Source organism: Terrapene carolina, unplaced genomic scaffold, assembly GCF_002925995.2.
Source record: "Terrapene carolina triunguis isolate 2854851 unplaced genomic scaffold, T_m_triunguis-2.0 Scaffold130, whole genome shotgun sequence".
Taxonomy (NCBI): Eukaryota; Metazoa; Chordata; order Testudines; family Emydidae; genus Terrapene; species Terrapene triunguis.
The window spans coordinates 27,565,346-27,590,297 of NW_020664481.1; the positions used below are offsets into that span (position 1 = coordinate 27,565,346).

A 24,952-nucleotide genomic window follows, 5' to 3' on the forward strand; every position below is an offset into this window, starting at 1 on the left:
TTCCACCCTATCCTGGGCTTAGATTTTCTATGCTGCACTTCAAGACAGGCACAGCACAGAACATAGACTAGTGTCTGTCCAAGTGGGTTAGACCAGGGGTTCTCAAACTGGGGTTCGGGACCCCTCAGGGGGTTCACGAGGTTATTACATGGGGGTCGTGAGCTGTCAGCCTCCAGCCCAAACCCCACTTTGCCTCCAGCATTTATAATGGTGTTAAATATATTAAAAAGTGATTTTAATTTATAAGGGGGGTCGCACTCAGAGGCTTGCTATATGAAAGGGTACAAAAGTTTGAGACCACTGGGTTAAACTATGCACTGAGGTGACTATTGCGGCACTCACTGATATAGCTGCAGATACTGTGTTTCTTATAATTTCCATTAGAAGTTTTGTTTTGTTTTTTAAATGGGGCATATTACTTTGAGAAACTTGGCACATAGGTTATCAGACTGGTTAAATTTTTTAAACATAACATTTAATTTAATTTAGTTTGGTTGTTTTTAATTTAGAGATGGGCAAAACATAATTACCTCATGGTTCGATGATTTCTACAGAACATAGTGCTCAAGCCAAAATGCTTTAATTCTGAACAATTACATTTTTGCAAGCAGCTAGTCCTTCAAGTAACTTAATTGCTCTTGGTATTTTCCAAAAACATATTTTGAAGCAGCTCAGAAGCGCATTTGTGAAACAGATACTTGACAATGCCCTTCATCTGTCAGTATAGAAAAATATGTATTTTGTATATATAATAGCATTTTTTCTGCAACAGAACTTCAGGATCAGGCCTATTGAACACACAGATTTAGGAGTATAGTACATTAAATTCTCTTGATTACAGTTTTTGCATTGTAGCAGTTCTATTCCCAGATTAGAAGGACCAAACATGGTAGACCTAATACAGCATTGGGGATTCAGTAGAACTACACATGAGTAAAACTTTGCCAAATCGGACCCAGTGCAAACATAAACTTGTACTCACATTTCCATCTGACTTCTCACACCTGACTTCTCATGCTCACACTTGTTTGTGTGCCTGCAGATCAGGGGTTTGCTGATTGTTGGATAGGTATTTATTTAGCTATGCACACATCCAAAATCCCTATTTCCACATGCAAATACTGAGTTGGACTGAAAGCAGGAATGTAAATGTGCACACAAAGATGCATGTTGTCCTGATTTCTGTGTGTATGGTTCTAAATTGAAATGGTTAATATATAATTTGATATGTGAATTGAAATAATTCTAGTTTCTCTTGTATCAACATCTGATAATGACAGTAATGTGATACTTAGAGTAAATGATGGCTTTTTTTTCTTTTTCTTTTTTATTTGACCACCATTAAAAGAAATAAGAAGTACAAAACAAAAACCCTATTAAAAGTGTTACGGACATGACTTAAGCCAGTATATAGTTTTGTCATTTCAAATGTGTTTGTAGAAGTGACAAAAGTATACGCTGTGGTGATACTATATTTTTTACTTCCATCATTAAGATTAACCTGAATAAATGTCTGGGGCATTGATGGGAGACTGATCCTGTTCTACTGAAAAATATTGGCCGGTTCTCTTATTTCTCTTTCTTTACCTCTGAATAGAAAGGGAAGAGGTCCTGAAAGTTGTTTTCTGTTTGAATGTGGGCTAACAATAGGGAAAGAGTTAAGAGCTGCTTGCTTAGCTGATATGGCAATAGGAGCTGTCTTCAAGAAATATCCATTGACTGCTGTCTCAGTGTTGTTACATTTGATAGTTTGCAGATCTCAGTGACATTAATGTAACTACAATGGAGCTATTCCTGATTTAATTTCACTGGTGTAATTGATATGCAAATAAGAAAAAAGTAAGCCCATAATATTAAATGAACTCTTTTTATTCTCACCTGGAACTTTTTTGGCTGGGGGAGGAGGGCAAGTTATTTTGGGCCACATTTTGGCTATAAAGGGAAAAGAGAGCATTAATAGGTGCTCATATTCTGCTTCATATTAGACTTATGACCCCTTTGCATAAACTGTTTCTGCTCAGAGACAGAATAATTGGAATGAGGTACTGTGCTTTGTCCAGGTGACCACTTAAGTATATGTACATACACTATTCGTAGGGACCATGTCAACTTCTCTCTGACCACTGTCTCTTCAGCTGCTCTGTGATGTCAGTTGTGGAAGATCTGAGGAGTCATATCTCCATGGTTTTATAGGAGAAGCAAAATAGGAAAGGCAGCTTCTGCCATGTGTTTCCACCACTGCCGGCAGGCTTTCAGGTGTGCACCCATGTACATGATCAGCCAGAACATAGCCATTTAATAGGAGTAACGTGAAAATGATGTATGTCTGAGAGGAAAAACTTCATGCCCTTGCCTTTGTAAATATTTGAGAAAATATATATTAAAATCCATACATTGTTTAAAAATAAGTGTCATTTACTTTCAGTAGCTAGCAACTATATGTAGTTAGATATTGTCAGAATTGTCATAACTAAACTCAGTTCTAATAAACATCTATTTTTCCTGATTTTGAAGGGTTGGTGTGGTAATAAGCATTGGCAAAATCATTCAAATCAAATACTCTTTTTGTCACTGTTGAAGATAATGGTTAATTTTGATTGTCCAGAGCCATTGGAGTTACATCTGCACATCATAAATCTCACTATCATGTGCTCCTTTTGTTTACTTTAAAAAAAAAAAATCCTGTAAAAAGCGTTTGAAGGGATCAGTGCTGTTTGTGTGAAACAAGATTAATAAAAATGTGCCACTACATTAGCTTTTAAATAGCTAGTAAGAGACAATGCTGCTGTCTATAAGCACCACAACTTTAATTTATATAGATAACATGTTTTGGACACATGGTTATTTTAGCATTTTCTTAGGGTTATTTCTTGGGGAAAATCTCAGGTTTATGAGCTTGTTTATCATTTGTGTAAGGACAGTTTACTGGGCAATACCAAAACACAACGAACTTTGATATTTTTAAGAATAAGTATTTCAAGTCCTCAGCTGGTTTACAGATGTGTAAGCTTTGTAGTCCATTTTCTGTTTCCAGCATGGCATTGTGACAATTTTTCTAATAGTCTGTGATAGATAAATATTAGAGGAGAAATTATACATTTCAAGCACTATTGCTATAGTCTCATTTTTATATCACTTTATTTTGTATTTGTAGAAAGCAGTTCAGGGGTTTCTCTTTGTTTGGCTTGAAATATATGCAAAAAATAATGAACTCACCTTTAGCTGTTCGAGGTAAAAGTTTTTTGGAAACATTTTTTTAGGTCTTTAACAAGCTTTTCCTATTAAATAATGCATTCTCAATTAAATCTCAGCGGGGGAAATATATAAAAGAATTACAGGCATATAGAGTTTCTGCATAGATGTTAAGCATTTTTATATAGTTAAAGACACATCTGCAGCTGATTTGAATGCTGGACTTAGGGTATTATCTGTGTAAAATGCTAAGTCACTTTTCTTGGAAATACTTAAAAAGTTTAAGCTCCAAGAGCAAATTCCAATAAGTAGTAATCCTATGACCACATACTTTTAAAGAAAGTGGATAGATTGCAAAACAAATGATCCTTCTGCTTTAAGCATAGGATTGCTCTCTGCACTGCAGTATATCTTTAGTTTTGATATTGTCAAGAAACATGTCCAAATAATGATTGATACTTACATGTCATCTTCCAGTAAAACGTGGAATTACTTAAAATCTATAATACAAATTTTAAAAGAAGGAATTAAGTTGGCTATTACATGCTAAACCTTCCCCCAAGTGAGTTGTGGAAGTAAGAAGCCATGAAAAACTGATTTGCAAGGGGTTTTAAATTTTCAAGGCAAAACTAATAAGAAGACTGTTATTGTATCTTGAATCTCACTGAGTTTATTTTTTATACAATTTTGAAGGTTAAACATTCGGGACAATGTGGAAATGATAAAGCTCCACAAACAACTGATGGAGAAAGGCAATGCTTTCTCAGCAATGGAAGGAAAATTTCTTCAGCTTCAAGAGGTAACTAACTCACAATCAGTAACATTCCATTCTCACATCATATGACAACACTGAACACTTGAGAATAGATTGTATAAAATATTACACACATGCTACCTGAAATTTACAATGTTTCCAGTGTTAAAGTTGTTTTGCAGATGGGTCCAGCAGGCCCTACAGTTCTCACTTGTATGCGGTGAGCTCGTCCATGGGAGTGCAGGGGTTTGGTGTGGTCCAATTTTTGTTATACAGGTAAACTGCAGATTTCCAGCTGTCTCAGGTAAAGATTGAAATCTTTCTAAAACAGGGTTTCATAAAACAAATGGTGGTTTCAGTGTGAATTTGAAATATGGGGCTGGAGCTGAGTGTTGATAAAACAGAAATGTGGCTGTTCGGAATTCTGAGGATTGGCTTTTACTTGTGTCTATAATATAAGGGACACCATTTTTAAGGACCAGTTTAAATCACATGAAGCATAATTTTCTGTAAAATAACCACCAGAAGTCAAGCTGTTTGCTGCATGGTGGACTCCATACATGAGGTCTGAAGGTCCATATCCTTGCTGCCTTCTCCCGCTTCCCCTCTCATGTATATCCATGGAGGGCCCTGTGCTGGTCCAAGGAGAAGTGGGACAATGGCAGTGAGGCAGCTAACCATTTCCCCTCTGTGCTGTTTGGACCCTTCAGACAATGAACCTGTGCGGCTAGAGGGGATCCCCCTCCTTAAAATGTAGCAGTACCAGATGTATTTGTTATTTATAAGGGGTATAGTTTGGGGCTATTGTTTCTCACATCTGACAAGGGTGTCATTTAATTCACATTAAGTGAAACGTTGTTCAAATCCTTTGGCTTTTTCTGATGTTAAACCTTTCTTTCAAATTCTTATAAGCAATTGATTTTCTGTTTATGCCTGTGCAAACTTCCTTCACAGTTGCAAACTGAAATAGTGATCCAACAAATAATAAGTTTCTAAGTCAGAAAACTTACTGAAATAAGAGTGACACATTTTTAAAACTTCAGGCCAAAGAAACCCTTGATGGACAGTTGCAGTGCTAACAGTGCAGAATAAGGGATCAGTAAATACAGAATAAATAACAAGCAACTGAAATAGAGGGCTATAATTCCATTGCGGGTTCATATGGGTGTCATTAAACCCGAAGAGCAAAGCTCAAGTATTTGCTACGGTCAGAGAACCCTGAGATAAAGTTATCATCCTGAAAAAAGTAAATAAAACACACACAGTTTTAGTGATAATTATGAAATATAACTAATCATAGAAAACAGCACAGAATTTCTAATTTGAATAGCAAACCAACACACACTGATAGTGTAGCACCATTCAGTAGTGATGTGTTTTTTCAGAAGTATGATACTTGTTTTCATAAATAGTGAAATTAATTACTATGTACTTTCAATTTCCACCAGTTGAAATGCAAATACTGTCTGCCCATTTTCCCTTTTAATCTGGACCAGCACAATTACTGTGCAACCAGGGGATAAAAGCTGAAGATCCTACTCTAGCTAATGGCCTGAAATATGTCCATGTTATCATACACGCATAGAGAAAGTGTTTTAATATAGTGACAGTCATCATTGTGTGGGCCGTCTGGATGAAAGAATCATGCAATCTGCTTAGAAACTCTCTTCTGGTTATTTATTTACTATCCCTTATGCGAATATTAAAAAAATAAAGAGGTCTTGATTCTGAAACTGATATTCTGGATTTCATGAACCATAGAGCGATACTTGCTAAATTATTATTATTTTATGTTGTTTCCAATTTTAGTTCTAAGGAGTTAATTCTGCTCTCACTTACTCCAGGGCAACTATTGATTGCACAGATGTAATTGAGATCCGATTTGATTCTGTGGCCTGATTCTATGGGGTACTTTTACTGCAGTGTAGCGCCATTAATCTCAATGAAGTTACTCCTGATTTACACCAGTGTAAGTGCAATCAAAATCAAGCCCTTTATTTTTTTATGTGCAGGCATGTTTCGCAAAGGATAAAGTGCAAGACACCAGTGAAATCCAAAAAACTAAAAAACACGAACCCAGTTACCAGCTTGAGACAGGGTGTAAAATGAGAACAGAAAAGGGCCAAGCTCAAAGCCCCTCTGCCAGAGAGAGTAGGGGAGGGGAGGAGGAGTACTCACTATAAGAGATGCTGAAAGAATGGTCAGAGTTGTAGAAGGAGAACGAGGAGAAGACTGTATCTTAAAAGACCAGTGAAGATAAAGGGTGAAATCCTGACCTCATTGAAGTCAATAGCAAAACTCCCATGGACTTTAATGGGACCAGGTTTTCACCCAAGATGTCAAGAGCAGGATCGACAGTATGTATCAAAAAGAAAAGAGAGATTGTGGAAGATGAGGATAGCCTACAAGCCCTAGGTTGTCTGGGAGTGGGTTCTTAGAAATTCTAGTGAATAAAGTTTCAGTAAAGTTTAAAAAGATCGGAAGCCAGATTAGAAGGGATCTGAGACAGACTAGGACAAGAGAAAATCGGTGCATTGATTGTAGACTACGTTTAGTGATTTGAGAGATGAAGAGAAGGAGAAAGATGGGGTGGTACATGGAAATGCAGGTAATATTGAGGGATTTTTATTTATTGAGGATAGGAGAGTTGAGGGCATGTATATTTTGAGAGAGGGAAGAACCATAGGATAATGAGAGGTTGAGAAGTAGGGCAAGGGAGGGGTTGAGTCGAAGGGTAATGTAAGTAAGGAAGTTGGAAGGGAAGAGATTAGAGATGGAGGACATCAAGGCTGATGACTGGGGAGAAGGGGAGGAGTTTGAGGAGAAGGGAAATGAGTGGAAAGAGAAGGTGGGATAAAGAGTTCTCAGCAGATTTTGTCAGGTTTTTTTTTCTCTTTAAAGAAGGTAACAAATAATGTGCAGAGATAAAAAATGGGGAAGAAGGCAGGGGAGTGTGACAGATATGACAATATCCTGCAATAGCCTAGTTTAACCTTTTGGAATTAATTTTAGGAGTTCATCGTATTAAAAATGCAAATATTTATTTGTTATTATGTTAACTTATTTAATGTAAACCCTAGGATGTGTTATGTGCTTGAAAGGACTCTTTGAAATAATGTGCTACACAAATTAGGGGGATTTATAGGAAATACTTGGGAGGAGGGGGAATGCAAATGACCCACCCCGGGATCCATTCTTTTGAAGCCGCACCTTGGACAGAAACCTATTGTCTGTCCAATTATCTATTCATGGTCACTTCAAAGACCCAAACTGAAGATAGGAGGGGGCTCAGATAAATGAGCAGGTTTGTTCTGAGCTGAAGCTGTGATGAACTTGTAATCACAGGAAAAAACCTTGTGTGGGGTTTGATAGACTAATCACCACCCAGAGCCCTTGCTGGTGTTAGAGGTGATCTTTGGTAAGCTTATTGACATGGGTGTAGATTGTTCGATTGTTTTTAGTGTGTTTTCTCCGTAATGCTCTTACCTTAAGAATAAACGTACCGGTACATGCTTAGAAAGTACTGTGGTAACTTCTACCTGTTGACAATTACAGTCTACCATCTCTGAGGAGAAAGCAAAGCAGGCCTATCTGCCTGTTTCCAGGGAGTCCAAAATATAGGTAGGGAACTGTTCTTCCACCCCTGATCAGAAGGTGGAGGGACATGTGCCTCCCCCCAAGAAAGGCAATGGCTGTGGTGCTGGAAGCCTAAAGTGGGTGCGCTCACTGGACTATAGAGGAGGAATACAGGTGCAGTTGCCCATAACTGGCTTAAGAAAGGAGTCAAAGGCTGCAAATAAGTGATGAGGACTATGGACAATATACTTAATTTGTTCTGCAATTTCTCTGGTATAAGAGCATCTGCCATATTTGATGTTTTACATAAGGTTTATATTATAGATAAATGGGAGGTAAAAGATCAAGTGGATGACTTTTTTTCTTAAGTCATTTTTGAGAGTAGTGATTCTGCACATAGACTTCTCAGAAAAGACAACAAAATTGCACAGAGTTCTCTATCAGTTTCTGTCTTAAACTCCTGAAAATATTACATGACATAGAATTGTGGAAAGCATGAAAACTAACTTCTCCCATCCAAAACCATCCATAAAAGACTCCTATATTTATATAATTACATGTTGGGTTTAGAGAATGTTAAATAGCAGACTGACCAGAAACAAAACAGCCTAACAGCCATATTTGTCTGAATGTGATTTACAGTGAAATTCTTTATAATGAATCAGTGTTACTAAAACACTGTGAAATATGAGGGGTATAATCATCAGTAATATGCTGGAAATGAGGTTCTACCAGCATCTTACATTAATATTAAGGATGGTTAAAGTATCTACATTTAATCCAACAAAGTAGGTTAAATTTTAAAAGAAATTGTAAGCCTTTCATTAAATTATTATTTCCAAGGAAATGTATCTGAGTGAATTGTGAATATAAATCAAATGAATATCTAAAACTATGGGTTAGCAGAGCTGTCAAGTTCTGCGATTAGCATAGCTGTGGTCAGCCTTAACTTTTGCTTGTTATTGCAGTGTTTTTGGTCAGCACATCTAACCACTGTAACCACAGCAAAATGTTTTAGTTGCTTTAACAGATGTAGTTTTGGTCCTTCTCATCACAACTAACTGTAAGATGTTAATGTTGAGGAGAGGAAAAAACACCACCTTTCTGTTGGCCATGTGTGCTGACACTGATCTTTCAGTTCCTACAGGGGGTCAAACTTAGTTCAAGAGTGCCTCCTGTTGGCTGAGTTGAAAATGTGTATTATGTGCTGGTTTGCAAGATCAACTACTATTTGAATATATACATATTTATAACTCAGGAATTATTTCATCATTGTGTTATTATTGGAAGCTTAACCTTTTCTTTTTTTCTTCTCCATTCCTTTTTATAGAATCAAAGGAACCTTAAGGCCAGCCATGATGCTTTAATGGCAAACGGGAATGAACTCAATCTGCAGCTTAAAGAACAGCGTTTAAAGTGCCTCCATCTTGAGAGAGAATTACAGTCGATGACTTTTTCAAAACAAAGGATAGAAGAGGTGAGATTCCATATGGCTCAGGCATTGATCTGCATTCAAATCTAATTCTGGAAATATTTAGTGAGAAAATTGTATTTTCAATTAAAGAGATTATCTAAATGTTGCTCTGCAAATCACTGCTGATTGACTTTTTGGTTAAGAGAAAAGTATAGTATAGATTTAACTTCTGACTCCCTATGTCTAGAAATTATATTCTATACTTGCTGCTTGTTCAAATAGGCCGTTTACATATTTGACCTCTGTTTTTCTGCATACATTTGAACTGTCATGTTGACATTAGGCTGACTTCATTTATCGGTGAAAATTTGGTTATTTTAATATAGTGAGTTCTGTTACATGTATCAGAGATATTGTACATTTCAAAATATTTCCTATGCTTGTGAGACATGCTTAGAGTTAGAGGAGTATTCAGGTAAGCATTAGTATTTAGAAATACTTGTTCCAAAAAACAGCCATAGTACATATTTTCTTGATTGATTTTTACTGAGACTCCTTAGCACCACATTTTTGAATCACAGCAAGGTTGAACATCTACCTAAAATCTTTTAAAATGATTTTTTCATATAACAGATGACTGTCCTTTCCACCTGGAAGCTCAAATCAATCACTTTTTCTGTTCCTGAGCTCCATTAGCCAGAAGAATAGAAGTGCCACAGTCAGCGTTGATCCAGATATAGGGCCCGATCATTCAGTCCATTCCTTAATCCCTTAGTAGTTCCACTGACTCTGTGCAGGAGAAGGGGTTTGCAGGATCATAGTTCAGGTTCTTCCATTGTATATCTTGCTACATTTAGTCATGCCTAAAGGTTGGCTCATTATGAATTTATTGTTACATAGACAAAGCTTAAGCTTAAAGAAACTCATCCCATATCTAATAGCCACTAAATTGTAATAATATACTTGGGAAAGTTCTTAATTTTTTTTAAATGTCTAATGGCTTTAAAATTCTTATCTCCCTTCAATGGACATTTTGAAAGCAAGCAGTCAATAATATCTGTTTTTGTTTGGCTGATTCAACTAACTATACAGAAGCCACTAACTAGCTAACACCATTCCTAGAACAGTACTAAGATCATCACAATTGTTAATGCCGAAAACAAATCTTCTTGGCATAAACCACAATATAATTAGATGCTGTTATTAAACACAGACCAGACTTGTTAATTTCATCTCCATAAACAACATGAAAAAATTAATTGTTGTCCAAGTGGAGATATATTGGTGGGGAAAAAATATTATTTTTATGCTTTTAAGAGACAATTACACACAATGCTGAATTAAAAAAATAAAAGCATGTTTGACAGTGTCTACAGATATTTGCTAACCACCTTTATAACTTGTTGTTTTTAATTTTCTCCTGTGCTGTGCATTACATGTAGTTTTCTTCTTCATTTTAGTTGCAGGACAGAATTAATGACCTAGAAAAGGAGAGGGATCTTTTAAAGGAAAATTATGATAAACTATATAACAGGTAAATTATAAATGATTTTTTAATGTCACTTGACTCCCTTTCTTGTTTCCTAGCTCCTCTTTTATATATCTATATCAATATATCTATATAGACTTAACTATTTCTCACTCCAGTTCCTAGGGATTCTCTTATCCATAAGTGTATGTGGAAACTTATGCTGCCATGCCTGTGTTGCATATTTTGTTGACAAAGAAAGGGCTTGAGCCTCCAGGATTGTCAATCCAGTGCTCTTCAAGTATTAAACTCATTTTAAAAAAATCCATTAAAGGAACAGTCAGTAGTATAGGTCGTATTATTTTGACCATCAAGGCAAGATGTTCAGGAGTAGGTGTGAATTTACATTAGAAATAGTGTACGTGGCTGCTTTTTTAATGATAAGGAATCCATGTATCTCTGGACGTAGGATTCTGCAGATTAAATTTATTTTCTTGGATGATATTTTCTTGAATTATTCCTCCCATCCCTGCAGTAGAAGTGAAGTGAGGCTAATGTTTGTGACAGTTTTGGTGACATTTTCTAATTGTGTTTATTTTAATAGCAACTGTTTCCTTTGTGCTGGTTCTACTTGAAGCTTATGTGAAGGCTCTTGGAGATAATAGCCTGTGTAAATCCTGTCAGCAGTGTTTAGAATCACATAAATAAAATATTAAATGCTAAATCTTCTGAACATGAAGCTTCATAAGGTGCAACTCAGTCTCTAATGCAGAATAGGAAATTGAAATAATTAGTCAATTTGCAAAAGTTTAATGAGAAAAAAGTGATGTGAAATAAACTTTTCATGAATTGAAGGCAACAGTCTTTCTTCTAATAGAAGGAGAACATGACCTTTTCTGTCCAGGTGGAACAATTAAAATAATCAGGGACATATTGTAAAGTTAATTAGTTTCCTGGGGAAGTAGCCAGAATGCTAGAAGTCTTTTTCTTTTCGCCCCCTCTCCCCTCCACCCCCAAATGACTTGTGTTTTGAACTTGTATTTTGCAGTTTGTCAACTTGGCAACTCTTAGAGGACCTCTGGGAAGTAAATACAATAACATCTGATGATATTTGCTGAGTTGTTATTATATTTGTTACCTTCCTGCTAAAAAACAAACAAAAAATGTAAATAGGTGAAAGCATTTGAGAACCAATTATTTTTAAGGATTGTTTTAAGGCTAAGTGGGTAATGACAGCTTTCTATGTGAAGAAGCTTTATATATGGAAAGAATGGTTTTGTCAGTTGTCTGTTGCTGAGGTTTGATGTTGTGGATTCCTCTGGCTTTTAAATGGTGAATTAATATTTCTTATTACGCCATAATTCCTCCTTTTCAATTATGCAAAGAAATAACTTTTGTTAAAGCAAAGCTTGTAATCTTATTTGAAGTTATCTCTTGCCTTGCAAGATTAAGTGGGGCAACTAAAAAGAACAGATCTTTAAAATAAACTGATAAATTAAAACATTACCTAACTGGGAATTTCAGTTTATTGGGATATGGTTAACTGCCACATGGATTATTCCTCCCTCCCTCAAATAACCCCTCTATTCATCCATAACTTCATTTATCCAATTGATTTCACTGTCCCTTCAAATATAAAGGATTATATTGTAGAGAGAAAGCCAATGAAGACAGGTAAATCTCCAGTGTAAATAAACTGGAAGCAAACTGATTGTGCTATACCTTTTGTTCTGTAGTTCCAATATTGTTACACATATGGATTGTGCCTATATTTACTGTTGTTGCTAGCAGTGGACATACCAGTGACCACAGATGCCAAAGGGATGATATCATGATATAGGAGGTAGAAAATAACAGACTCAACCCCTGCATTCCTTACCCTATATCTTATTCACAGAAACATCCTTTGAAGTCAGTGGGAGTTTTGCTGAAGCCAGGACTGCAGGCTTTGGCCCCAAGACTTTACAGAGAGCAAGTGTGAGTTTTAGAGAGACAAGGTGGGTGAGGTAATATTTTTTATTGGACCAACTTCTGAGAGAGACAAGCTTTCTAGCTTCTGAAGAAGAGCTGTACGTAAACTTGAAAACGTAGAAGTTGGTCCAATAAAAGATATTACCTTTCCCACCTTCTCTTTCTAATATCCTGGGACTGACATGGCTACCACGACACTGCATACACAAGTATGAGTTTGTCTGTGAAGTGTTATTATTTAGGCAACATCCAAGAAAACCAGTTGCATGAATAACAGGGTTGTAGGGATTGTTTTCATAGGCTCTTGTAATGCAGATCTGGTTATGCACAAAATCCATGCAAAGGAAATGGTTTCAGATGTGGCTTACCATTTATAGTTACCCAGATGGCTCCAAGTGTGGTGGAATATAGTAATTTCAAAAGAAATCCCACATAAATTCAAATGGAATGTAACCCTAAATTTAAAGGGGCAGATAGCTATGGACTGAATTCAGACTAACTTACACATATTAACATTAGCGTTATGTGGGCTTGGAAAGGACTGACTTCTAAATTTGTTCTTAATTTAAATAATCCAAATTCTGATATTACTGGCAGAACAACTGTTGGTGATCTTTGTGCCCATATGAAGGGCACTGGAGCACAGCATTTTTGACAACTGAAATAATGTGGACCTGTATTTTGTTATGTAGCAATTAAACAGTCGTAGTAACAGTGAATATAGATGAAAACCTACATAGTAGCATACTCACAAGAACTTGCAATTTCTTCTTCTTCAGATGAGTGAAGATTAAGGACATATGACTTTTTTTGTTTAAGATTTAACCAGATATAATTTATGTTGAAGTAATCCATTCTTCACATTAGTCAGTCAGTCAAAACATGAATAATGTAAGTCTACATGTTTCCAAATATTGCTGGTACCATGGATTCAAGGAAACCTCTCCAAAACTATAGTAATGGAGGGAGAAGTACACATTATTACTTATTTATATTACCGTAGCACCTAAAGGCCCTAACCAAAATCAGTACTCCATTGTAAAAGGCACTCTGCAAACATAGAATCAGACAGTCCCTGTCCTGTAGTGTTTCCTATCTAAATAGACCAGACAGACTAGTGGTGGGAGCAGAATGAGAGGCACAGAGAGGTGGAAGTGACTTGTTCAGAATCACAAAGCAAGTTAGTGTCAGAACCAGAAATAGAGCTCAAGTCTTCTGACTGTCTACTAGCCCAGTGTTTCTCAACCTTTTCGATACCAGGGACTGGCTTTCTGCTTTCCTAAACTCCCTCAGGGAAATCTCAGGGACCAGCAAGGAGGCTGCCACAGACTGGCGCCAGTCCATAGACCGGTAGTTGAGAAACACTGAATAACTAGGCCACACTGCCTCTCAAATTCATTTCTTTGTAGAATATGTTAATAGCATTGAAAATTAACAAATGGTGAACATTTAACTTTTCACTTATTGCATTCAGGGAAAACATGAGATGTTCCTGAGTATCTTGGAATTATTTTAGTCAGCTAAAAAGTAGGGTCAAGATTTCATGTTACAATAATTCTTACTTCAATTCCTTATGCAAATCCTAATCCTGATTCATTAGATGTAAATTCACTTTTACTTTATCACAGCCAATCCATTGAGACATCCAATTTCCATTTCTGTTTGGGTGTGGAAAGCAGATCTGTGTGAGTTTAGGGGTTTTTTGCTTGTAGTTTTTGTTACATACCTATTCCAGTTGGAATCAGCTTCTCCAAATCAGATTCATGAGGAGCTGCCTCATATATTATTGAAGTTAAAGTACAGTTTCAGATTATTCACAAAAATGCAGAACATTTTTTACAATTTGCACTATGGTGAATAAGCTGGTTTATGATTTGCTGAAGCCCAGGAGAACATTTTTAAGCCAATGAGTGCATTGTTAAATAATGATGTGAACAGCACAAAGTAGCATTCATCTTGTTAACTATGGAAAAACACATTGCATATATCTTTACATGTTCTATCCTAACTGTGAAGCATTTCATATGTTTACTCTTGCTTCAAACTGAATAATTTTTTGTGATGGTTTCAGAAATTCTAATTCTGTGTCCCATCCCTATTGCATACAGGTTTTCGGTTTAGAACCAAATAATGTGTTACGACAAAAATAGTTATTCTTATCCCCTAGACTTTTTTTTAGTAGGACACAAGACTACTTTGTGTAAGTGCCTCTTAATCAGAATCATTTTACAGTATGAGAACTGTTGTCACTTTATAGTCAATATTTCTTTGAACAGGCAACAGGGCTTTAGACTCTCTATGTTTCGCAGATGTTAAAAGAAATCAGGTGGGTAATCACAGGTCTCTACATTAAGAGGTTTTGTATGCGGAAAGAATGGTTTTGTCAGTTGTCTGTTGCTGGGGTTTGGAGTTGTGGATTCCCCTGGAATATGCATCTGAATTCCTTTTCTAGTCCCACAAATGTTGCACACTGCCAACTTTTCTGACTTTGCAGCTCTAAATTAAGGCCAGTTCCTTTGCTCATCCCACAAACTCTTTCATGTTCTTTAACCGCAGCCTGAGAAAGGCGCCTTGGTTTCAACAGCAGCAGACCAGCATATGTTTACTTAATTCCTAAAACATGATGACAGTAGTCTCTGTGCCACTAAAAGCTTTTTTCTTTATTATTTTTGTTGAAGTTGATTTTTAAAAGTTCTTCACATGCCACATGTTTTATTGCAGTGCCTTCAGTGTGAGCCATGAACAGCAATGGAAGTTAAAGGAACAGCAACTGAAATTACAAATTGCTCAGCTTGAGACTGCCTTAAAGTCTGACTTAGCAGACAAAAGTGAAATCCTTGACAGAATGAAACTAGAAAGAGGTATATTTATAAAATAGCAGTCTTTTTCTCAGTGTGCTGCATGTGCAAGATTCTTCTGCCTTTCTAGTTCTAGCCCAGTATGCATGTAATAGAAAAGTTGAGTTCCTATAACTGGTGATTATGGGCCACACTTCAAGGCCTTGATTGAGCAAGGTGCTAAAACGCATGACTAACTTTTAATCACATACATAATCCCATTAAAGTTAGGCATGTGCTTAAGTATGTGCTGAATGAGGAAGCTATATCCATTGGGATTTTAAAATTGCATTAATGCTTTCACTCTAGGAAGCCAGAGTAAAAGTAGGCTTATTTACTGTCATCCTTCACTGTGATAACTTCTCTCTGACAAGAGGGCGTGTCTGACACTCCCTCCCAAAATATGAGCCACTGTTATTCAGACTCCACGCACTATACTATGGTGTGTGTGTATACCATACAATCATTTGGAGGTTGTACAGTTGTCTCTATTTCACCCATCATGTGACCAGCTATTTTTTAATCTTCTCTATATACATTAATTTTTGTTCATAGCTGGGTACAAATCCAGTTACCACACTATTTTTTTATTCTGATTTTCTGATCACCTTTTCCAGTTAGCCTTTTTCCTGTGAAGCAGGATATCATCTGATCCTTTAAGGTTGTGAGTAGATCCAGTGACTTCAAAGTTAAGCAGGTGTGTAAGTGCTTTGTTGGATTGGGGCCAAAGAATTTGCAGCTTAGTTGATACCAGAATAGATAAAATACCTTAAGATAAATGTTACAAAACATTGATTCATGTGTGTCTTTAGTTTATAAACTAACTGTTGGGAATCAGGGCTTTCTGATCAAACAGTCTAAGGCAAGAGTACAGTGTGGTTGTCGAAGCATGAAAGTGTATTGGTTAAGAAAGGTGTGATGGCTAGGGATGACCTGCACATGTGATATCTCTGCTAGTGTCTCCTGTGGGCACTTATTCCAAGTGACAGGTTTCCACCTGCACTCTTCCTAGAATTGAATCCCATTGTTCACCACCCCACTTTTGACTGTATCACCAGGCTAAGGCAACCCCTGTTCTCACCATCTTGCCACAGTTATAGGGTGAGTATAGGGTAAGTAGTGTCTTATACCCCCTTGCAGTCCATCACAAGTGACACCCCCTTCTCTCCCTCCCCCGTTGACAGGTTCTGGAAGGTATCTGGAAAACACAACTTTCCAGGTGCCTGTGACCCAGAAGCATATGTTGAGGCCAGGGACCTGCTGTTGCTTCCGGTACCGGGGTCACCAGAGGGTAAGGACTTGGCACCGCCGGTACTGAAGGGAGATAGGGAGGTCTCCGCTACTGTCAGAATGGCACCGAGACCAATCTCATGAGGAAAACCCCCTTTGAGTGCCTCTCCTAGGGCCTCTCCACGGTACCACTCACTGGCACTGGATGGCTCGGCACCTCCATGGTCTCCCTGTTCCTCCTCCATTTCCTCTTCGGAGTCAAAGGCAGCGTCTGTCTATTCACGCCATCGAAGCCTTCAGGATCGTCGGCACCGTTCCACACGTCAGTCTTTTGCGGCTGGAACGGCTACTGCCATGGCGCACCAGGGCGCTTGGCTGATGGAACCATGGAGACTGGCACTGTTGCGGTGACCGTTTTGGAGCCTGTGGGGGTTTCCACCAGACCAAGGCTCCGGTTTGAGATATTTGTGTTCTTTAGCCTCTGAGAGCCTAGTCCTTCTGGTACCACACCATGAAACCCCAGAACCCACCTCCAGTACCAACCATGGGGAACTGCAAAATCCGACACGGAGCAGCAGAAACAGGCTCCTCCTGCAGCGGGCGGGGCAGACACTGTTCTGGTACCGTGCGCACCACTGCCTCCTGCTCACCTGATAAGGCATTGATGGCGAAGGAGGTGTCTCCGATCTTCAAGGCCCACCAGGAGTTACTAAAGTGGGTGGCATCTAACTTAGGCATTTAAGCGGAGGAGGTGAAGGAGTCTTGTGAGGGTTTCCTGGACATCCTAGTGACAGGTGGGCCTCAAGGATAGCACTTCCCCTCCATGAGGCTATTATGAATCCCATGAAATCTCTGTGGCAAAATCCAGCCTCCCTCCATCCTATGAGTAAGCGAAGGGAAAGAAAGTACTTTGTACCAGCCAAAGGCTGCACATGTTTATTTTCTCACCCTCCCCAGGGTCTCTTGTGATGATGGCAGCCAATGAGAGGGACCGTCAAGGCCAGATGGGACCGACACCGAAGGCAAAGAACCCCAAGAAGCTAGATCTGCTGGGGAGAAAGGCTTATTCTATGGGGGGGGGGGGTGTTACAACTCCATATAGTGAACCAGCAAGCCCTGCTGGCTCACTATGATTTTAATATGTGGGGAGCAATGGACAAGTTCAAGGAGAAGCTTCCCCAAGACTTGTAGAGGAGGGCAAAACAGTGGCCAGGACCTCTTTGCAAGCAGCCCTAGACACTGCTGATTTTGCGGCCAGGACAATGGCCACAGCTGTCACCATGTGCAGGATCTCATGGTTGCAGTCATTAGGATTCCTGGAAGAGGTGCAGCAGAATCTGCCCTTTGAAGGTTCCTCGCTCTTTTCAGAGCTCATGGACGTCAGACTCCATGGTCTTAAAGACTCCAGAGTGACACTGAAATCGCTGGGCCTATACATGCCTGCACATTCAAGGAAGTCCTACAGGCTTCAGCAGTTTGGCCGATATTATTCTCAGCCACCTAGGCAGGATCAGAGGAGGAGATGGAACAGGGGGTTTGGACAAAGGCTGCCTCCATCCTCATCCTCCGCAGGGCCCTCTCAGCCGGCCCCACGTCAGTCCGGCATTTCGAGGTACTTGTTTTGACGTAGCATTTGAGGATGACCTACCAACAGCCCTCTTGCAGGATCCAGTCAACCCTATATTTTCCATCTGCCTTTCCTATTTCCTCCAAGCCTGGGAATGCATTACTTCAGACCACTGGCTCCTAAGTACAGTGGAATCCGGGTATACCCTCCAGTTTTTCTACCCTATCCTCCTTCCCAGTCCCTCTTCAGGGACCATTCTCTGAGCTTCTGCTGGAGCAAGAAGTTTGATCCCTCCTTTGAATGGAAGCGGTGGAAGAGGTTCCACTAGATCTAAAGAGAAAAGGGTTCTATTCCCAGTACTTTCTGATACCCAAGGTCAAGGGAGGTCTCAGACCCATCCTAAACCTGTGGCGGCACAACTGCTATCTCAAGAAGTTGAAGTTTCACATGGTCTTCTTGGCCTCCATCGTCCTGTCTCGAGATCCAGGGGATTGGTATGCCACTGTCGACTTGAAAGACACATACTTCCATATATCAATATTCTGGGGCCACAGGAGATTCCTGAGGTTTGTCGTGAACCAGGCCCATTACCAATTCACGACTCTGCCATTTGTTCTGTCAGCTGCCCCAAGAGTCTTCACCAAGTGCATGGCAATGATGGTGGCCTTTCTGAGGAAAAAGAGGGTCTACGTTTTCCCATACCTCAACAACTGGCTGATCAAAGGTTGGTCCAGAGCGCAAGTGGAGGCCAACATCACTCTCATACAATCAACCTTCCAGTCCTAATAAATGTTCAGAAATTGACCCTCATACCTGTGAAGTGAATAGAGTTTATTGGGGGTAATTCTTGACTCCCTACAGGCAAAAGCTCTTCTGCCTGAGGACCGTTTCTACGCAATCTCATCTCTTATAAGCTCCCTTCAGTCCCTACTGATCATGACGGTTCAGGTTTGCTTGAGCCTCCTCGGACACATGTCATTGTGCACCTATGTGTCAGTCACGCAAGGCTGAGACTCGGACCTTTCCAAGCCTGGTTGGCCACATATACTTGCCCTCCAGACATCATCTGGACAGGGTTCTCACGGTACCTTCTCAAGTCCTAGATTCACTGGCATGGTGGTTAGACCGCAACACTGTGTGTGGGGGGGGGGTATCTTTTGCAAAGCTCCGGCCATCTGCATATCTGGTCATCGATGCCTCGGCACTGGGATGCGGAGCCCATCTCAGTCACCTCTGTGGTCTCGGGAGGAGCTGTCACTTCATATCAATATCAGAGAACTCAGAGCTGTCCACCTGGCTTGCCAGGCGTTCTTGCTCCACATTGCAAACAGGACAATCTCAGTTCTTATGGACAATACCACAGCCATATTCTATATCGACAGACAGGGAAGGGCTCATTCTTTCCCCCACTTTTGGGAGGCAGTTCATCTGTGGGAATTCTGCATTGCTAATTCAATTGGCCTCGAAGCATTTTACCTACCGGGGGTGCAAGCTCAGCTCAGGAAGTCCTTCTCTTCTGACCACGAGTGGTCTCTTCACCCGGATGTCACACGGGACATCTTTTTCAAGTGAGGATTTCCCCACATAGACTTGTTTGTCACTTGCACCAAAAGGAAGCATCAGCAGCTCTGCTTCCTGAGGGACCACAGCCCCAGGTCTCTAACGGAGCCCTTCCTGGCGCCATGGTCGACTCACCTGCTCTGTGCTTTTCCCCCATCCTATTGATTCACAAGGTTCTGATGAAGATCAAGCAGGAGTGAGTGCGGGTCATTCTAATAGCTCCAGCATGGCCCAGACAGCATTGGCAGTAGCCGTTCTTTTGGTGGACACTCCAATCAGGTCCCCGTTATTCCCGGACCTGATTGCTCCACCCAAACCTCAGCGCATTGCATTTAAAGGCCTGGAATCTTTGTGGCTAACCTCTGATGAGCAAGCTTGCTCTTTATAAGTTCGTAAAGTCCTGTTGGGCAGTAGGAAGTCCTCCATGAGAGCTACTTACTGGGAAAAATGGAAGCGATTTTCCATTTGGTCTTCACAGTGTGGAGTTCGGCCCAAGCAAGCATCCCTGCAGCTCATTTTGCATTACCTCTTATCCCGGAAACAGCAGGGCCTAGCTCTTCAATCAAGGTCCACCTGGCGGCCATCTCATCATTCCATTCTAAGGTTGACACTATATCGGTCTTATCTCACAAGATGGTAAGCTGTTTCCTCAAAGGCCTGGAGAGAGTTTTTCCTCAGATGAGAGATCCAATCCCGCCCTGGGACCTGATCCTTGTCTTATCAAAGTTGATGGGCCCACCGTTCGAGCCGCTAACAACATGTTCACCATTACACCTCTCTTGGAAGGTTGCATTTCTGGTGGCCATCACGTCAGCCAGATAAGTGTCAGAGATCCGGGCCTTCACCGCGGAGACCCATATACAGTTTTCTTTAAAGATAAGGTTCAGCTACACCTACATCCAAAATTTCTCCACAAAATGGTGTCCCAGTTCCACTACAACCGACTGATTTTTCTCCCATTTTTTTACCCTAAGCTGCATGCGCACAGGGAAGAGCAGCGCCTACACTTCTTGGACGTTAGGTGGGCCTTGGCTTTTTACATTGAAGGGACAAAACTGTTCCGCAAGTCGCCTCAACTCTTTGTAGAAATAGCGGAAAGGATGAAAGACCTCCCCATCTCTGCACACAGGATCTCGTCTTGCATCACGTCATGCATCCGAGCATGCTATGACCTGCTGGGGGTTCCTTCAGAGCTGGGCAGCTGGAGAGCAGCAGCTGCTGGCCGGGAGTCCAGCTCTGAAGGCATAGCCGCCACCAGCAGCAGCGCAGAAGTAACGATGACATGGTATGGTATTGCCACTCTTACTTCTGCACTGTAAGGGTGGCAATATCGTGACCCCCCCTAAAATAGTCTTTTGACCCCCCCTGCAATTCCCTTTTGGGTCAGGACCCCCAATTTGAGAAACGCTGGTCTCCCCCATGATATCGGTGTAGTATAGCGTAAAAGCACACAAAAGACCAGATTTCATAGGGGGAGGCCAGATTTCACGGTCTGGGACGCGTTTTTCATGGCTAATACAAATGAAAAAGCATCATGGTAAATGGTGGGGGGATGTATGTTTATGTCGTGGTGGGAAGACAGCAAGAAAATAGTAAACAAAAGAGGCACTCATTGCTCTTGGGGGACTATAGTTTAGTTCAGGGTCGGCAACCTTTCAGAAGTGGTGTGCCGAGTCTTCATTTATTCACCTTAATTTAAGGTTTCGTGTGCTAGTAATACATTTTAACGTTTTTTAGAAGGTCTCTTTCTATGTCTGTATATTATATAACTAAACTATTGTCATATGTAAAGTAAACAAGGTTTTCAAAATGTTTAAGAAGCTTCATTTAAAATTAAATTAAAATGCTGATCTTACGCTGCCGGCCCGCTCAGCTCGCTGCTGGCCTGGGGCCAGCAGCCAGAACCCCAGACTGGCAGCAGGCTGAGCAGGACCAGCGGCCGGGACCCCAGACCGGCAGTTGGCTGAGCAGCTCAGCCCGCTGCCGGTCTGGGGTTCCGTCCGCCAGCTCCTGCCAGCCAGGGTCCTGGCTGCCGGCCCCACTCAGCCCGCTGCCAGTCTGGAGTCCCGGCCCTGCTCACATAGAGTGGGTACCTATCTTCTCCCTGGTTTTAGCCCATTCTCTTCCTCTCTCTCTGCACTGAGCTGAGGGTGGGAGTGCACTGAGCACAGGGCTGGGGGTGAAGGAGCAGGCTGGGGGTTGGGGTGTAGGGTCTGGCCAGGAGCTAGAATGAGGGAGGGGGCTCAGGGTTGGGGCAGGAGGTTTGGGTGTGGAGTGCTTACCTGGGCAGCTCCCATTTGGTGTGAGGGGTGCAGGTGGGAATGTGTGGGGGGGTGCAGGAGCTTCCATTTGGTGCTCAGGGTGGGGGTGTGGGGGGTGCAAGAGTCAAGGCATGGGGTGTGGGGGGGGCTGGGTATGTGTGGGGGGTGCAGGAGTCAGGGCTGGGTGTGTGTGAGGGGGGTGCAGGGGCCTGGGGAGTGTGGGGGGTGCAGTGCTCAGGACAGAGGGGTGTGGGGGGTTCAGGAGTCAGGGCAGGGGGCTGGGGATGTGGGCTGGAGTCATGGGGATGCTCCCAGCCCCCTGCTCTGAGCGGCTCATGGCAGGGGGCTGGAGGGGATATGCCCTGATTCCACCTTCCTTCCCCAAGGCCCCGTCCCCGCCTCCACCTCTTCTTCGGAGCAGCGAGCACACTGCGGCTGCGGTTCCGGCTCTGCTTCTTCTCCTCCCTCTCCAGGACCATCAGCTGTTTGGCCGCAGGGAGGGAGAGGAGGAGGGGCAGGAACCCAGCATGCTGGGGGAAGAGGCGGGGGAGGAGGGAGCTTGGCTGCCGGTGGAGGCTGCCCTGCAGCAGCAGCTGGCAGGACCAAGCTTCTGCCCCCGCAGGAGGGAGCGGTGGGTGGGAGGCAGAGAAGAGCAGGCTGGGCTGGGCAGGATTTTTAATGGCATGCTGCTGCCTGCCAGGGTCCCGGCTGCCGGCCCCGCCCAGCCCACTGCCGGCCTGAGTTCGGCAGCGGGCTGAGCGGGGCCGGTGGCCGGGACCCCGGCAGGCAGCAGCGTGCCATAGGTTGCCGACCCCTGGTTTAGATTATCTATAGGAGCAGATTGTGCATGATGATATTTGCTACTTCTCCAAGTGACTTCACATTTCCATTCCATTTAAGGTGTGTGTATGCCCAGTGCACTAGCATCAGAGATTTTTCCCTTAGTAGTACCCATCAGGGCGGCGCGTGCACCTTCTGCTGTCTCATGGTGTTGTATAAAGGGCAGAGCTGACCCCAATCCCCCTCAATTTCTTATCGCCCGTGACCGTTGTCAGAATATTCTATCTTGCTACTGGAAATGTTTCCCTTTCTTATTGTATATAGTTGATACTTGTTTAATAGCTTTAGTCTCAGTTTAGCTTTTACTAGTAGGCTTCCTTTTGCTGGTGTACTTAGTATACTCTTCAGTTCCCGCCATTTGGGTACTGGTGTCTGGTACTGGGGCGTGCCTTGGTCCCCGAGCTTCAAGCCTTGTAATGGATGCAAGAAACCGATATCAGTCAGTGACCTGCACTCCAGGTGCCTGAAGTGCCTAGGAGAACCTCACATCATGGACACTGCCACATCTGCAGGGACTTTAAGCCCAGAACTAAAAAGGACAGGGAAGTTAGGCTAAAGCACTTTTTTATGGAAGCAGCCCTGGTCCCACCCTTGGAGCCCCCCTCTTTGGTCCATGTACTAAGCACATCTGCTTCAGTTAGGAGCACTCTCCCTGTCTTGGCTGAGTCTCAATACCAATCCGTCTCTGATACTAAAGAAAAGGCACCAGGAGACAACATCGAAGGACTTGGCGACCAAGAAATCAAGGTCTCTGGAACCAAAGTTCAGCAACCAAGCCGAGATGGAGGATTTTGTTCAAATCCGAGGCACTCCCTGTTGCACGTAGCACCTCAGGCGGGGTCCAGTGCCAGTACAGGCCACTGAGACTGACCTCATGGCACCAGCTGGTTCAGTAGCGCTGTCATCTTTGACTCAGCAGCAAGAGACTATATCAGGGCCAGAGGTATATGCTGCAGCATGTAATCTGCTGAGTCTCTTGGTACCGGCTTCACCAGCAGGTCATGAAACATCTCACCCAGTACCAATGGACACTTTTGTATAGATTTGCCAACTACCAGCATTCAGCACCCATTACCGAGGGCCCCTCTGGGCAATCTAGTACACCCTCATATATGATAATGTTAAGAGGCAAATCAGCTATGATTTCTCCAGTGCTGTCCTCTGTGGACTCCTGACATTAATCTCTGGCACCAAAAGGTGCTGCACCTCGTTGGTCAGATGAATCTGGTTCAGAGTCAGAAGTTGGCTTGTATATGTGTCAGCCACATCACGTTAGCCATCACTCCTCTCTGAGGGGTTTTCACCCCTGGTATCAAGTGGAAGCTCTGCATTGGCCTGCCACTAGAGACCTTTAGGCTGTAAGAAATTGGGTTCTGGTACCATACCACTGGCCATATTGGAGCCCTGGGGGGTTTCCACCTGCCTCCAGATCGTCTTTGCACCCTCCCTGCTCTACATCTTCCAGTAGGTATCCACAATCCTTCCTGTCAAGAGCCACAAGAAGCTGCTTCTGGTACCAGGCTCAGTACTGAACATGAACAATCTGCTGCAGTCTACTGCAAAATCCAAAGATGCAAAGAAGCTTGATCTTTTTGGGAGGAAAGTTTATTTAACAGCGGAACTACAACTCTGGGTTGCTAATCCCCAAGAATTACTGGAGGGTTATTTCTCCCTGTGGGACAATGTTTTAAAATGTATGGACAAGTTGCCAGAGAAGGCCAGGCAACAGTTTCTAGCTGTGGTGGATGAGGGAAAGATGGTGGCCAGGACCTGTCTTCAAGCTGCTGTGGGTGCTGCAGATTCTACTGCTTGAGCCATGGCATTGGCCATTACAATGCATAGATATTTATGGCTATTGATCTTCTTCAGGAGGTCCAATGAACCATTCAGCATCTCCCTTTTGAGGGACCAATGCTTTTTCACAGCAGATTGATGACAGGCTTCTTAGCCTTTTAATTATATTGGAATTGGGATACACCTTTCAGTTTATTTCTGCCCCTCTTCTCTGTCCTTTTTCAGGGACCACTCTCATGAAGGAGTTCTGCTTCAGGAGGTACAATTTCCCCTTCTGTTGGGAGCCATAGAAGAAGTTTCTCCTTTTCACAGAGGAAAGGGGTTTTATTCTTGCTACTTTCTAATCTAAAAAGTAAAGGAGATTTCAGATCAATACTAAACCTGAAGGAGCTCAACAGATATCTAAAGAAAATAAAGATTTTCATGGTCACTCTGGCTTCCATGATCCCCTCCCTGGGTCCTGGCAACTGGTATGTTGCCATCAATTT

The 24,952-nt window shown here is 41.9% G+C and overlaps 1 protein-coding gene across 1 annotated transcript in view; it reads left to right on the top strand.

Annotated features, from left to right (window-relative positions):
• The window catches only part of RPGRIP1L (RPGRIP1 like), a 131,338-nt gene that overhangs the window by 21,563 nt on the left and 84,823 nt on the right, over nt 1–24,952 (top strand). Inside the window, 4 exon segments of the mRNA XM_026652815.2 lie at nt 3,886–3,991; nt 8,853–8,999; nt 10,397–10,470; nt 15,097–15,236. Of these exon segments, the coding sequence (XP_026508600.2) occupies nt 3,886–3,991; nt 8,853–8,999; nt 10,397–10,470; nt 15,097–15,236 (467 nt within the window).